Source organism: Cygnus atratus, chromosome 5, assembly GCF_013377495.2.
Source record: "Cygnus atratus isolate AKBS03 ecotype Queensland, Australia chromosome 5, CAtr_DNAZoo_HiC_assembly, whole genome shotgun sequence".
Lineage (NCBI taxonomy): Eukaryota > Metazoa > Chordata > Aves > Anseriformes > Anatidae > Cygnus > Cygnus atratus.
Genome location: NC_066366.1, coordinates 13,397,974 through 13,414,797, shown reverse-complemented (window position 1 = coordinate 13,414,797; position 16,824 = coordinate 13,397,974). Strand labels below are relative to the sequence as shown.

General features: G+C 40.1%; 1 protein-coding gene across 1 annotated transcript in view; it reads left to right on the top strand.

The window, feature by feature from the left end:
- HSD17B12 (hydroxysteroid 17-beta dehydrogenase 12) overlaps nt 1-16,610 on the top strand; it is a 76,652-nt gene extending 60,042 nt beyond the window's left edge. The window contains 4 exon segments of the mRNA XM_035552151.1: nt 5,159-5,240; nt 9,328-9,393; nt 14,315-14,464; nt 14,665-16,610. Coding sequence (XP_035408044.1) covers nt 5,159-5,240; nt 9,328-9,393; nt 14,315-14,464; nt 14,665-14,772 — 406 coding nt within the window. The 3' untranslated portion in view covers nt 14,773-16,610.
- Nucleotides 16,611-16,824: the final 214 nt, after the last annotated feature.

Below are 16,824 nucleotides of genomic sequence, written 5' to 3'. Positions count from 1 at the left end.
TCATTATTTATAGGGGAGAATCCTTTCTTGAAAAATTCATTACTGTGACTAATCAGCCTAGTCTCCATGTTTTAATGGCAGAGTAATGCTGGGTGAGTCACGCTGGTGATGCATGAATCATCAGACGGTGGAAGCCTTTTCCACTCGATTCCCTTTTTATTTTTCCTCTCCCTTCTCCACTGTTGTGGTGATTCCTTTTAGAACAGAATTAAAAAGCCCGTCTGACTCATCAGCACTAACTCAACAACCTGCTATTCTGAGGGGGTGGTTACAGTTCCTGGGAATAACCTTCTTAAGGCTATTTCTCTAAGTCATTGTAAGTAAAATGGATGCAAAGAATATGTTCTCATTATACAGTAGGAGGTATATTGAGGAAAGTCTGTGATCATTTGGTAAAGTAGAATTGGAGAACAGCTCTTTAAAATAAGAGTTAATGCACACCAGTGTCACTGCGGAAGACGTGTACTGACTTCCCAGCCAGCTCCCAGGTGAAACCAAAGACACGGATGTGGTGTGCAACCTCCAGGCTGTTCTCTAGGTGATGTTGGCTGCTGCAGGATGTTTGCTGTCTGTTGCAGTGCTAACCCTGGCTGGCTGGGGGCTGCTCCAGGTCAGGGCTGAGCTGCACTCACAGCGCTGAGGAAAGCCGCGTATAACAAACAGTGCATGTTAGTCGCCTTGTTGTTACCTCCAAGTGAATACTATAGGAGGAGTGTATATACAGGGTAAACCTCAAAATAGGACAGATCAAGGGGAGGAAAAAAAAAAATCTTGTATCATCCTGCTATCTGGGAGTTTTCGTTGCAGATCATGGTTCAATTATGCAAGTGTTGTGCAGATGGAAAGCGAGTATTTCACATCTAAAACTGTTCCTTTGTGAGTACAAACTGTCAGAGCTAGTGGCCAGTCTGGGGAGCTGGTACCTAGCTGGTACCATCAGGGTGATGGCAAGCCTGGACTTCTTGGCTTAGGTAAGAATGGAAGCAGAAAAGAGTTTATTTCATGCAAAGAAAATTGAATTAGAAAAACGAAGACCCTGGAGTCTGGGGGATCTGGGAGTTGATGTTTCTCAATAAAGCTGGGTTGAGGATTGCACTGCAGTAGTAGTAGTTACTCAAGGTTCATAAGTCAAAAGTTACTCTTCGCCCACGTCCTGTAGTTGACAGATAAAAGGACCTGGCTTTTGTGAAACCACCGTCCCCCTGAAGATGCCAACATGACTAAAGCCATCCTGCTTTCTGAGGATTAATGTGCTGTTGATATGAATTTGTGCAACTTTGAAGCTCTAACCACGGTTTATTGATTCAGTTTCTTCTTTGTCTAAAGAACTGTCGTAGTTATCCATTTGGCCGATGGATACCTTCAGCTTCACAGAACAGAAAGATGTATATTCCACTTAGTTTTCCTACGAAGTATTAAACCAGGTGAGATGGTTTGAATGAAAGCAGGATCCTGGTTTGCTGCCTGACTTCTGCTTCTGAGTACCCTTGAGCAAATATGGAACAACCTTCCGTATTCCCTTTGGTTTTGCAAAGGCAGGTGACTGCAGTGCCCACAACCCAGGTGTGCAGCTGCCCACCCCTGCACAGCCATGACACTGCTAAGGGTCTGTTACTGCAGGAGGACACGAATGTCCAGCAAATCCAGGAGCATGAAGGGCTGGTAGCTGTACTCAGCTGTTCCGTGGGCCACCCATGCATTGCTCGCATGGGACTGCAGGTTAGAAGAGGGATCCAGACTGGGAATCCCATCGCTCTTCCTCACTGGTTTGAGGCGGGCGCTGTATGAGTACGTAGCAGTAATGTAGCACGCTACGGCATCCTGCACCCACAGTGCACATTTCTACGTATCTGAGTATCGGTTTGATGGCCTTACATCCCAAGACAAATCCAGGAGTAGAGCAGAGCTGACATGCTTTACATCCAGGTCTGTAAGCAGAAAGCACAAGCACGTCTTGGTGTGTCGGTTACTTCTTATTTATGATAAACACAGCGGCGTGAGATGGATGCCATTTCTGGTAATGGCATTTAGACACTGCTGTTGCTCCTCTCCTGTGCTCTGAGCACTTAAAGTGACAATTTATAATCTGCGGCTCCCTATTACACTTAAATGAGCAGTTCTCCCTGTACGTTTTCAGGCAGCTGTCTAAGGTGGGAGACTCGCGGAACTCGAAACTGAGCCTTGATGTCTTCGGGAGCAACAACAACAACAAAATCAGTTGACTGTTTCTAGACAAATACCAAACTATGGTATTTATTGCCGGGGAAGTAGCAAGTGCATAATTACATTACAGAGGAAGCTTGCTCTTTCCACTTGGCGTGCAGCTGGAGCAGGCGCTGGTTGCCGCAGCAACGGGGAGACAGCTAAATTTAGCATCCCCGGACCATGCCATGCGCTGAAGGAAGAATGACGGGGAGGTGCCAGGGTGTGCTCTGTTGGGCAGGACGCCTGCCTCTCCGCACCCTCACCCAGGGTGTTGGTGCAGCGTGCGGGCGCGTTGGAGGCAGGCCGCAGCGTTTTGCCGCGCCGGTGTCCTCGTAATCCTTCAGGTCCCTCCCTAGGATGTTTCTTCTGCAGCTCTTGCAAGAGACAGAATTGTAATTAGAGTAATTGGAAGTGTTCCCCCTGCACACACGCTGCTGTTTCCTTTTATTGGGAGATTTTAAGTTGCATGCTTTTGAAGACTAGGACCGTTTTCTTTATGAAGAGAATGCAAACTACAAAACCCACAGTTGCATCAACAGCTTCAAAGAGTCCAGTACACAGTGCGTGTGCAAGAGGCTGGTATTTACTGTTTTCTAAGAGGGCTTTCTTCGCTGGATCAGAACCGAATGCACCTAAGGGACAGTCACTGCAGCTGGGAAGTTGCAGTCAGGCCAGCCGCTGTGAGACTTGTGCCTTACTGCCCGAGTGCCAGCCTCTCTGTTAAAGCTTCAGTTTGTTTTGGGAGAGTGAGGCCGTGTTTATCCATATAAATGCTCAACCCTTCTTGAGTTCTACTAAGCTTCCGTCTTCAATTAAGTTGCGTGGCAGTGACTCCTGTGGTCTGAATATGGGAAGAGCACTTCCTTTTGTTGGATCTAAATTTCAATCTCATTTAAGTAACACATCTTTCTTCTGTATTATGAGAGGGTGTATTGTTGGTCTTACTAGACTCTTAAATAGCTAAGTGAACAATCCTTTCACCTCATCAACACATCAGAGCCTTTTCCCTCCTATTCTCCGTCCTCAAATCATAGGATCACAGAATGGTTTGGGTTGGAAGGGGCCTTGAAGATCACCCAGTTCCAACCCTCCTGCCATGGGCAGGGGCACCTCCCACTAGATCAGCTTGCTCAAAGCCCCATCCAGTCATCAGGTTCTTAGTGTCTCTGTCCTGTATTTGGAGGGATGGAGGAGTGGTCCATAGTCACAAAAGAGGACTAAGGGGGTGGTGGACCTGTCCCTGCCATTCCCTACCATCCTTTTTGGTTGTTCTTGGTGACTGCTGCACAACAGAGAATTCCTTCTGGACTTTGTTCGGGATTTTCAAGGGAATGGATAGTTGATTTAGAATTCTGCAAGGTTTGATTAATTCACATTATTTTCTTTAGTGTATGCATTGTTGGTTTTGTTAATATTGATTTTTCAGTTGCCATTCTGTAGTCTGTTCACATAGCCATCTTAACTCTTTAAAAAGTTCCTTATAGTATCCTCCAATTTGGTAATCTCTTAAACTGCATGAATACTCATTTCACTGCCAATCCCCATTTGAGTTGATGAATAAATATCATAAGCACCACCTGTCTTGATATGAAAAACCTCTAGCATCCACTGTTAACCGTTGCTGTTGTGAAAATTCTTGATTAATTTGTAGTCTTTTCTTCATACTGCATATTTTGATCCACGTCACCACTTTTTCACCAACAAAGCCTTGCAGATAACTCCTGAAAAGTATAAGAACTTTGGCAGAGGTGTTTGAAAACCTGAATGACTGCAAAATGATTCTTTTCTGTTATGTCAACTGTCTCATTTCCAGAGGCGAATCATTCAGACTTAATTCGTACTTGTATTGTGGCAGAAACCATATTGGTTTGAATCTATTGTCACAATTCTCAAAGAATTACAAAAAATAAAAATAAAAAAATTAATGGTCACTTAAACTCAGCTGTTTGTTTTTAAGATGATTACTTAAATCATTGTGGCAGCAGTGGCATAGTGTATGTGTAGTTGAACAAATACGATGAAAAACTCATGAATCTGCAGCAGTTAAGCTGCACGATGAGTATCTGCATGCCTTTTCTGAGTCCTCACTAACCACAGAATACCTGGTTGTGTGTTTGGGTAAACTGGCTTCAATCTACTCTATGGTAGGAAGAAGAAGAGATGCAGCTTCCACTGTATTCAGCTGTCTGGTAGCATCCTCTAATAACTTGCTTGCCCTAGATTTTTCAACTAATTCTTATTTCTACCTAGCACTAAGTAATGAGTCTACTTTTTTATGTAAAACTAGTCACAGAAGTGGACATGTTCGAAATCCAGGAGTATTACTGTCTGTCCTAGCTGCACATGCTTGAGAAGTGCTTGGCAGAGCAGGTAGTAGCTACTTTCGGGCTGGTACCATTGGCTATATATTACTGTGGAATAAGTCAACTATTACTGTAAAACAACTTTTTTTTGTAGTCAACCAATGGATATCCTCTATGCTATATTAGAACACTTCTGTATTTGAGCAGTAGATTCAAATGCTGGCTATCATAAAGATCCATCATTAAGGTAACATTTAGAAGATACGTAGGCTTATGACAAAAGGGACTATCAAAGTGTAAACCACATAACAAACTCGTGTTGCCATTTCTGCCACCTTCACCTGAGGTTTAGAAATTGCCTTTCAGATTTGTGCCAACACTTGATTTTGCATAGTGGAGTCCCATATAAGTAGCTTGTTTCTCTTGTATTGACCTTGGAGTTGTTCCTGATTTATACCAGCTAATTGAATATTTATATAGTGCTTGAAGACTATGGGTAAACTTCAGTTAAGAATTTGGTTGGGGGATCTAAACATATCTTAATCTCAATTTCATCCTAAAGATTTTCTTCAGGCTTGCAGTAATTTTCTGAAACATGAAAGATGTTTTTTTTTATTATTTAATTGGAATATATCTTTGCTGCCTTTCAGATCAAAAGGAGTAATCTTGAATATCTCTTCAGCTGCTGGGATGTATCCAACTCCACTGCTGACTCTTTACTCCGCATCCAAGGTAAGGTACTCTTTTGCACGCAGAAATAGTGTCACACATAAGCCAACACCACAGGAATAAATGTTTTGGTGTCCATCTAGTGGTGCTTTCATGAACTAAAAGTGCTGAGTTTCTAACTTTAATTTTGCTGGTAGTGGAAGGTCGAGACAAAAAATGAGTTCAAGGGTTTACTGTCATGGAAACGACTATTTTATAGATTGCATCACACATTCATCACATAGAAGTTTTATACACTGCATCACACAACAAAGGATGTTACTATACTAAGCAAGCTTAGTGTGAGGTTTAAGAGCATTGACTAAGTTCAACACAATTTCTTGTTCTGATACTTTGAATATTTTTTCTCTAATCTTGTAAAAGATAGGTAGATATGTTAGGTATGTATGGGCAATACGTATTTAAGTAGGATTTTTCTGGTGCTTTCTGGAAGCAAAGATTTTTCTTCCTCTTTGGTTAGTTGCCTTAAGTTTAGCATTTCAGGTAAGAGATAGGGTAGAGCGCTTGAGCGTTGCCAGTACCAAATAGAGAGTCGTTTTCTCTTGAGCTGCATTAGTAGGCGATGCATCCTTCTAATGTAGCCCAGTATGTGGTTTGATGCTCTTGCAGTGAGTAGATGATTGGTTTATCTTCTCCCTGGCAGCCACCGTAAATTCCAGGCTCTTTTCAGCAGTGCTGCTACTTAGCCAACATTAAGGCATGGGGTTATCCCACTCTATATGCAGAACTTTGCACTCTACTCTGTGCCAGTCAAGAAATCTCACAAAGTTTAACAATCATCAGGTTTACCAGAATCCCTCTGGACTGAAGGTCTGTTGTGACAGCCACTCCATCTAATATTGTCATCTGCAAATGTGCTGAGGGTGCACTGTGTGCCATCATCTAGGTTGCTTATGGCAGATATTGAAGAATATGGGCCTCGGTATTGATCTGTGGGGTTCTCTGCTTGTTACTAACCAGAAGTCAAGCCATTAATCATGGCCCTTGGAGCCTGTTGGTCCAAACAATTTTCTATATAACTGGCAGTGTTGCTCTTTCAGCACGTATCTGCTCAACTTCCAAATGAGAATGCTGCAGAAGATGGTGTCAAACGTATACATTCTAGACATATAGTATATTACTACTATAGATCTACATCTTATGTTAAGCTTACCTGCTCTGGTTTCTCACTGAGTCGCTTGGGACGGTTCTGTCTTTCTGCAGCTGGGGTTATTTCTTTTCCAAAGGTATTTGTATGGCATCTGAAATGGTCTCATAAAAGGTCCCCAGTTGACACCCTAACACCAGGTACAAGATAGGTTCACAGTATGGAGCTAAAGTATAAGTAATAAAACTAAATAAAGAGACTTTTATGACATGGTATTCAAGCAGCGTAACACTATAGGTTTTTTTTAGGTGCACCTGGTAATTACTTTCAATACTTAAAGGATTTCAGACTCTAAGCAGAACCTTGATGGGATAAAGATACCTTCAGTTGGTGTCGTTCATGTCAGAACAGGCATACGTTTCCTTTAAACTCTCCAATAACATCTTCATGTATCCAGAAAGGAATTGATGCATGCTATTTTATGTATACTGAAGGAATATTAGTGTGAATAAGGGATATTTAAGTTTAGAAATCATGAAAGCCTAAATCACTTATGCTGATAAAACTTTGCTCCAGAAATAGGCATTTCCTGAGAGCACACTTCTTAGCGTGAAAGGTCAGTTCTGTTGTTGCATTGCTTTCAGCTTTATCAAATGATTTGAGGTTATGTTTTTTGTGATAATGCAACTTACACTTCTTTGCTTATTCTTTTTTATTTTTTCTCAATTATAAGTACAAATATTCCTTCCCTCTCCCTAAGAAACTCAATTACAGGTTAAGTAATCTTGCCTATTCTCAGCACTGCTCATCTTCTACCATAGCAAGGTTAGTAAGCATGAAAGTGACTCTCCTAATGTAGCTATAGAAAGACTGTATCTGCAATTTCTAGTGTTTTTCCTCATCTGTATAGAGGGGTTTTAAAGCATAGTATCCTTCAGGTCTAAGTCAATGGCTTTGGCTAATTATCAGGAACAGACGCAGTCTGCCTCTTTAACCTTCTCCATGGAGAATTCCCTGTCTTACAAGGCAATTAGATGCTTTTAAAGGAATCATATTCCTGTTTTTGACACTTCCCTTTCTGCCTGCATTAATAGTAATGAGAAGTGAATTATGACTTTTTTTCTACTATATCTCAAGTATTTGGGCTTGTTACTGGATATCCAAGGAGAAGAAATTGGTTTTCTGTATGGTGTACTTACCTGCTTTTTCAGGGGATGCTTATTTAAAGATTGTTCTTAAGACCGCTGTAAGTTAGAGGCTGTTGGAACACTTGTACATCTGGAGGTAGAAAACCCAACTTGTCTTAAAGTAAGTCCTCTAAGAAGAAAAACTCCAAAGTTTATTTGGATACCGGAAGTTGCTTGTTCCTTCTCAAGTAAAGTGAACACTTTATTGCAAAGCTCGTATCGAATAGTAGAGATGACATTCTCTTTATGTTGTCTCTCTATATTTGAAGCAGTAACTAATTTCAGGACTGTTGTGCAGAAGTAGTGAGAGCTTTGAATAATCAAAGCATTTTGTGATTAGCAGAATATAGTGGTTTTTTAATTTTTAATAGATTTATGTACTTTGCAGTTATCACATATGCATCTCACAACTGTGTTCAAGGACTGCACAAAACTGTTTGCATTTGTATTCATGTTCTTTGTTGCAATAGCATGGCTAGCTTACTTGAGTCCTTGCTGTTAGGCCTCATTTTCAGGGACTTGATGTTGAGTACTTGCTTTATTAAGAACTTATACTGGTAGGAAAAGGGTGAAGATACAAACAGTTGAACAGAAGATACAATTACTTCGTTTAATGAGCCTCCTTCTAGCTTTTACATGCAACTTGAAGAATAAAAGAACCCATTGGCTACACAGCAAAATTTAGCTTTCTTCCAGATCTTGCGTGTATGCTCAGAAAAGTATCAATAGAAATAGCCCAGAAGTGTGGGAGTGTTTCTTTGCTTCATGTATTGGTTGAGTTCGGTAGGATGACCTTACTAGGAAAAACACTGGGCACTGCAAACTATAAGCACCATGTTTGGATAGGACTTGTGTTAACCCACTGATGCCATGGTCAGAAAAAAATGATTGTAAAACAGGTGCAGTATTAGAGTTTTACTGCTTGTTTTGACGCTGGTTTGAACCATTTGTGGCTACTTTTAATAGCCTTTTATTTCCTCTAGAGTTTCTTCTTAAATACTTGAATTCGCCTCAGTTATGGATAGAATAGTTTAGTTCCCTCAGTTGAGGGCGCTCCATTTATCCTACTTAGCAGTATCGTTTTTCTAAAACAAGAAATGGTAGTAGAACCTAATATTTTGGCTCATTTGACTTGGGGGAAGAGAAGTAGAAAGGTGGTTTAGAAGAAAGGGAGGGGGAATTTATGCTGGTTTGAATTGCTGAGTAGCCTTGGATTATTAAGACAATACTTTTTCAGCATTGTATAAGGTATCCATCTCAGAGTAAGTGGTAAGGAAAGAGCAAGCATGTGGATCTCCCTTTATGGAGGCGGTATATCAGATGTAAGTGCATCCTGAAGGCAGGTTCTAGTGTCCACCCTTCAAGCCCTTTTGCTTCCTTCTTTGAATGTTTAATCTTGGAATTTCTAAAACTTCCAGAAGTTTGGAAGAGTTTTAGGTGGTAGTCTTCAGGATGCCAACTTAAATCACTCTTCTAAAAAAAAAGCCTAAGGAGATGACACAATGTGAACACAGTTTTATTTTCCTATTTTAACTGGACTTTATGTAACTAATCTAGTTCCTTTTCCTTGTAAATTAAAAAAAGAATTTTATTTGTTTTAGAATGTCTCACTTCTGGGAAAAAAAATGCTTCGTAAGCACGGGGTTTCTGTTCAGATGGCATTGCTGTAACCTGCGAAGTTGCACTGAAAGCCTAAGGTTTTTCACTTTGAAAAGAGGAGCTATAAATAGTAACTCAAATATGCTTACAAAAAGCTCCAAACTATAGTTTCCATTTTAATGCATAGCATGCTGCATTTCCGTTCTTTTCATTTTAGGCTTTTGTGGATTACTTCTCTCGAGGCCTCCATGCAGAATACAAGAGCAAGGGCATCATTGTGCAGGTGAGTAGAGTTTTTCATGTAAGTGTGGTTACCACAGCAACATTGGTGTCTTGGTAACAAAAGGAAATCAGCATATTCTTTTATTCATGAATGTGACACAGATTAAGGATGAGGATTTCCTTTGATCCCATTAGCAGTTTTCTTAAGTTACCCTGAAATGATGCATCTTGAAGCAACAAAAAATATATATAATTTACCTGCTGGTGGTAATTGTACCTTTAGGTATAAAATATTCCAGAAAACTGTGCAACTCTGTAGAGTACACCTTTATACAACTAAATCTCCTGGAATGTACGTTTGGAGTTCATTTGTACAGATATTAAATAGGTAACTGCTCAAAAGACTAAAATAGTAGCAGTCCCTTCCCTGTGGTGTCAGTGAACCAACTGCTAGTGTAAGCAAAGTAGCAAGAACAAGCAGACACCTTACAAGGCCTTCGTATGTAATGGGCTGACTTAGATTTTCTTCAGTACTGGGTTTCCACATTTCTAGTGAGTTTTGTGTTGTGCTCTACTTGTTCACCTTCCATGGCTTTAGGTTTTTTGTTTTGTAGGGACATAAGAGCAAACCAAGCCAGTCTCACAGCTTTATGGGGATTTTGTGTTTAATATCACTTTCTACATTCTTTAATGTTTGCTTCCAAAACCTAACTAAAGTTTCCAGACTTTGGTTTGGGTCACAATTGCCGAATTCTTCATTACCCATTACATCTGTTGCTCTCCAGTGCAATAGTCAGTCTTGATAAAGATTTTACCTGTGCTGTAAAGACAGTGGTGAGTCATCTTAAAATTCTGTTAGGGTTCTTAAAGACAGAATTACCCCATGCCTCTTGCTTTCCCTCCCCTTGTTCTGTATGGTGGTTCTCAAAGCCACCTGAACTCCAAAGGCACTGTGAGAACTAAGTCACAAAGATGCTAGTCTTGTTCGTGTGATCATTAAGGGTGGGAGCACAGCTTTCGTTGCTGGTTTTGGAATACAGAGAAGCTGTTACTAACTTAAGGCTATATTACGTTTTGGCTTGCTGGACATTTTTCCTTCCAATCATACTTACCAAAAAGAAGTCATCAGTAGGAAACGTCCTGTCCCAGTTCATGAGAGGATTATGTTAGACTTTTAGGGAAAAAAAGACAGTTACCGAGTGAGCTATTCCCATACATTTTCCTTCAGCAAAACCAACTTGCTGTCAGCAATAGAGGATGCATAAAAACCTAGCACTCTAAACAGATACACAAATCTCTCTGTAAGCTGAAGGTGTGTGCTCTCTACTCCTGAAATGGATTAATCTGGAGCAACTTTTAGTGTTTCGTCTCCTTATTACTTTCTCTACTCAGAATGCTTTTCAGGTCTTTCCCTGCCTTCAGCTCTGGACCTTCCTGCAATGTTTTTATCACAGTGCAAGTTCTTCAGTGTTCTTTTTACTTTTGCCCCACTACGTTACTTCTATCTCCACCAAGTGATTCAATTTCTGTATTGTAGATTTAGCTTCATATCCCAGAACTGTTCCAAGTGTCTGTGCAATATGGACCTCTTTTAATCTGTGGTCACAGTCTCCAAGGCTGAAGAAAATGGTAGCGCTGGTTTGCCATGCTACCTTCGTTGTGAGAAGAAGCCTCACAGAGAGCATTTGTAAACATGGTTCCTTATATTCATGTGAAGAGAATGTTCTCTGAGTGTGGTTTATGTGATGATGCTCTAGAGCTCAAGGCAGGCTGGAAAACATAGCTGGCTGCTTGCTCCTAAGCATAGTCATTGCATACAGGTAAAAATGAACAATATGCAACATCTTTAAACAGCAGCCTGCATAGAAGGGAGTTTATCTAGGAAACTGGTTCACAGAGTACATCTCTGTGAATCATGACTCTTAAATGAACATTTCAGGCAGATGGAGCACGAGTGGGATGGCTGACATTCTTAGCTGTCTTCTAGACCTGAAGTTAACTAATCGCTGTCTCTCTGACTTTAGATACTGGTGAAAAGTGTCAGCCCAGATTGTTTGTGGGGTTCTTGTTGGTTTTATTCTTGATTCTGGAGTCAGGAAGATGCCTTTTGCAAATTCTCTCTTGCTCAGTCATTTAAAAACTTAAACAGGATGCAGCACCTCTTGATATTTTTGCATCAAAAGGTAGCAGATTCTGGACCAGCTAATTCTAGAACTGACTGCCCTCAACCCAACTCACAATATTCAGCCGAGTCTATTTATGTTTTGAAGTAAAATATGGAGTAGCTCTCAGGTTTGAGAATACCCTTCTCCTCATAAAGCATTATGATTAAAATTCTACTAAAATATTTGCATCTAAATAAACCAGGATGCTGCTTTGTGTAAGCAAAAGGCTTGTTTTGTCTGTGTCTTTCATATATTTTGGGTATTTAATAGAATATTTCTCTCTTCTACAGTAATACAATTAAGTCTTCTGGTACGATTTCTTTCCTGCTCAAGCCTACCTACAAACTGTGATGCTCTGGCTCCTCCAACACACAGCTTCAATGGCAATAAAGCTGGGTGTGTGTTTTTTTTTGCACTCCTGCCCTTCCATGTGGTCTGTGGGTTTTCCTATGTGAGGGTGCATACTGCAAATAGGCATGTTCAAGTAAACTCAGGCAACATTATGTTAGCCTTCAATGGAAGGCATTTTTCATCCTTGAAAACCCTTCCAGAGCAGGCTGTAGGAATTTCATTCAGATACTGATATTTTGTTTGGAAGGAGGTGTTTTTCAGTCTCTTGTTATAGTAGGATGTCTAAGATCTTCCTGTTTTCTGCTGTTTTCTCAAGTAAAGGTGCTGATAGTTATGTCAATATGAGAGTATTTAAAGACAGATGCTTGACTGAGAAAGAAGCATTGTATCTTTGAGACGTGTTGTTCCTATGTGTATTTGTAGCCAGGCAGTCTCATGCTCCCGAAGTTTTCTCTAAATAATATTCTGTCACTTTGAAAGGAAAACAAAGACTGAGCATGAACTGCTCATATATGACTCCATTCATTGCAGAATTCCTATGAATACTGAAAAAAGGTGAAAAACAACCATAAAACCCCACCAGAAACAGTAAGGTGTACTTGGCTAAAGGTGTTAAACACAGCATGAACACACACGGTATGGGGGAAAACTTTTTAGCTTCAGATATGGAAAAGCTATGAAAAAGTTTTCAGTGTCTTACATTGTTAAAATAAACAAATGAAGCTTAAATCTGGTTTTCTGTATCAGCAAATGTCTTTTCCTGCAGAATGCTTAATAGGCTGTGGTAAGCTGTCTTTTTTGTAACTCACATGTTGGCTGAGGTGCTGAATTCCTGATAGCACTGTTTTTTTTTGTCCATTAACATAGGCAGTGAACTGCTTCTTTGAGTTATGTGGGCCTGATGACCAATAGCTATCACAGCTTCAATTTATGTTAATTTTATTGCGGTCCATGTCCTTGTCCTGTCATTCCAGCCTAGGCCACGATAAACCACTAATGAATATTACAAGTACCTTCCTGTGAAGACTAGCTGACATACCTCCTTCAAGCCATTAGGAAAACTGCACCCACTTCAGATTATTTGAAGTTCATCTCTCTGACCTTCAGAAATGTAGTGCTTTTAATTCCTGACTTGCACTTCTGTTTGAGCTCACTGTTTAAAAAGGGTTAATTCTATCATGCCAATACATGCACAGTATTGCTTTGTAAAAAGTGAAAACAGAGTATAGGTGGTACTTTATCGTTTCCTGAAGTTCAGCTTAAGGTATATCAATGTTGCTCAAGTGGAATGCCTCTCTGTGGAAACTTAGTTTTGATAGTATATAGTGCTTTTGCTGCAGTGTAGACATACATAGGTTCAAAATACACTCTAGCTGACAGGCACGCTTAATTTTACAGAAACAGCACAGTAATAGCGTAGATTAAAATTTTGTGTTTATGTGCATAGGAAGTGGTATGGATCTATAACAGAAATTAGGCAAAAAGAAAAGGAATGAGGAAGACTGCAAGGATTTCTCCCAAGACTCTTTTGGAAAAATCTGCATGAAAGGTTTCTGCAGACTCCCAAGTTCTCTATGAGTGTCTGAAAACATTGGTTATTTACCCCTTTCTTTTACTACCTTTTTTAACTTAAGTGGATGTCAGCATTTTCTATTGATACTTGCTTACTATGCATAGCAAAAGTGGAACAGTGAAAACTTTTACTACCTGCTTTCATCTACCATATTCACTATATACAGTGTCAGATCACAGACTGATGGACATCTTCGTTTGAAGGAATCTTTAGGAACTCTTCTTGTCTAACTTCCTGCTCTGTGGGATTGCTGCTAACGCTAGGTCATGGGCTGGCATGGTTTTATCCAGCCAAAGCTTGAAAACCTGCAAGGATAGGGATGCCATGGCCTCTCTGAACAACCTATTTGAATGTTACATTGCTCTCCTACAAAATGCCTTTCTCTCTAGTGTCCATTCTGAAAGTCTACAAACAAAAACTGGTAGGTTTGGTTCTTTTTATTTAATCTGGCAGTGCCAAGAAGAGTTTGGCTGTCGTAACTGCCCTTGAGATAATGAGAGGCAGATGTTAGATCGCCATCCTCCAATCTCTTCCTCAGAACACTAAACAATCCCAACTCTTCCCCACCAAGCCCTTTCCTTCTCTCTCTCTCTCTCTTTGCAGGTAAACACAAAAGCATGTTTCACCAGGCTAATGGCATGGGCTTTCTCCAGACTCAAAGCTTTTTAAGTTTTCTGTACATGTCAGCTCTGGTTACTTCAGTTCTTCCATTTCCCCTTTATGTCCCCCACCCACAGAAGTTCTTAATGTCCCCCACCCATGCTAGTTCTGAAACTAGCATGTTTCAGAGTTCAGTATGCAGATTACCTGATGGACAATGGTCTTTGTTCCTTGTTGAATCTGTGAGTTAATCTGAAAGCGTTCTCTGCTTCGTGTCTCTTTCCTACATGCAGAGTGTTCTGCCGTATTATGTGGCAACAAAAATGTCTAAAATCTCCAAGCCAACCTTCGATAAGCCGACTCCTGAAACGTATGTACGAGCTGCCATAGGCACGGTAGGCCTGCAGTCCCAGACCAACGGGTGCCTGCCCCATGCCTTCATGGTAAGTCACCTTGGAAAACACAAGGATCTAATATGTGATTACTGGGGAAGAAGAGCAATGATTGATTTTGAATATTAAATAAGTTATTTTTGTTCTTTAAATTTTAATCATAATTTCGTAATGTTTGTGTGTGCTGGTAATGGTTTGATTTAGCTTAGAATAGACAATAAAAGCTGAGATATTTTTCCTTTGATTTTTAGGGCTGGGTCTTCTCAATGCTACCTACATCCACTGTCATGAATTTACTCATGAAAACAAACAAACAAATACGGGCTCGTTTTTTGAAAAAAATGATGAAGGAGAAGTAAGTTGCCGACAACTCGATCTGTGGAAGCCTGAGACTCCTGCAGGTTTCGTACTCACACTTCAGCACCAAGTAGACCTAATGTTTTAAACATCTTCAATTGTAGGTGTATTTTCTAATAAGCAAAGCGATATTGTTTTGAGGATACAGATGAATCTTGACTTCTAATACTGATATCAAATTAGGCTTGTTTATATATATTATAGATATATTGGGGGGGGAGTGCTTTGGGCTAAAATTGCACTGTGCTTTAAGAAATACTTAAATGGATGTGATCAGACATTGCACTGCTGAGGAACGGCTTGGTTATATAGTGTCCATCATATTTATGTATTATGTTTTTGGGTGAAGGGCAGAACAGCTGTAGTTCTCTGATATTCCTAGAAAAGTGGGGAAGTGTGGGAAGAGAGCATATTTGCTTGAAGGGTAACCTGGCTCAATTCAGAATGTAACTTCTTCCCAGTTCAGGTTTAGGGTACTTGAAGGATTCAGCATTCTCAGCCAGCTAGCAAGTGCTCCTTTGCTTACACAGTCCATTAAACAAAACCGGGACGCCGTGGGCAGGGTGGGATCAGCTTAGGGGCTGCTTGCTGGCTGTGTAAAAGTCATAGCTCTGTAAAACAAAAATACCAATAACCGAGGTTATGTAACTGGGAAAGGATCATCACTGCTTGGGAAGGGTGACCATGAAGTGATCCTTAAATCTGACGGTTTTAGAAATCTGTTCATGTGTTGGTACTGTACTGAAATAGGTTCTTGCACCAAAACCTGAGCTGTCAGTTATGCGAACTTCAAGGGTCTAGTGTGATTTTTCTGTTTGGTTATGAACTTGAGGAAAATGGGCCAAAATAAAAAATAAATTAAAAAAAAAAATGAGTGTAATTGCTCATCTATAAATATATACATAAAATAACATTGCAAAAAGTATTCAAATTCTTGGTTCTTGAATATGGATTCTAACTTTTCAGTCATGTAATCTTTACAATTTGTAATAACATTTTTAAAAGTTCAGTGCCTGTTCTTTGTAATAGATGGTGATAACACAATGTGGATATATGTCACAAGTTGTGTTACTTGCTGGTTGTTACGTAAAAGATTATTGGCACTTTAAATGCAGAGCTTGAAATGAGTTACTGTCCTTGTTAGCAATGATGGATAGATTATTTCTGAGATGTGTGTCGCTGTGTCTTTTGGTGAGGCCATTTGAAATGTGAATCCTGAATATCTGTGACAGCTTTAAAAATGAGAACTAGCAAACTTTAAATGTAGAACTTAGTATTTTTGTGTTTAACTGATTTATTCCGTAGTTCTATTCCAAAACCGCGTAAAGCTGAAGTTACCCACCTCAGAAACAGGGATCAGAGTGTATGAGAAGTCTGTACTGCTGTTGTCTGTGTTGACCTTTAAAGATATGGTCTCTAACATTCCTTTATATAAATGTGAAGAAAAAAAAACGAAACATTTTCAAGCCAAATGAAATTGTAAGTAGCTACCAATGTTTTCTGTGGTGACTGCCTTTGGTTAACAAGTGGAGATTGTTTTGTCCTTGGAAGAATAATTTCAAGCTCTGGTTTTGAAGTTAAATGTGTTGCACTGAAACATGATTTGGGGCTAACATTTCTGTACATTGAAAAAACCCAAATACCGATGCAATGGTGCTGATCAAATCTGAGCTAAAACTCCTATCCCATAGTTTTCTTGATGTTTTTCTTGTTTTCTGGAACAGGAATGGTGAGGTCAGTTTTGTAGGACTTTGCTCAGGAGGTGATGTGGAAGCACTGGACTAACTAATCTGTGTGGATTTTCACTTGGTAAAACCAATAAACTGGCATTCACTCTCAAGCTCTGGCGTGTTGGTTTCCTTCTTAAACTGTTTGCACTTCCATATCTCAGACTGAAGCTTTTTATTAATCTCTCTGTCCGGCTGCGGTCTCATTGACAATGCGAGCATCTTAAAATCACTGGACCAACCCGCTAAGCTTTCAGCTGGAGCTACTAATTAAGCTGTTAGTAAGTTTCTTCCACGCCCGGGCCCCGCTGCAAGCTCCGCAGCCGC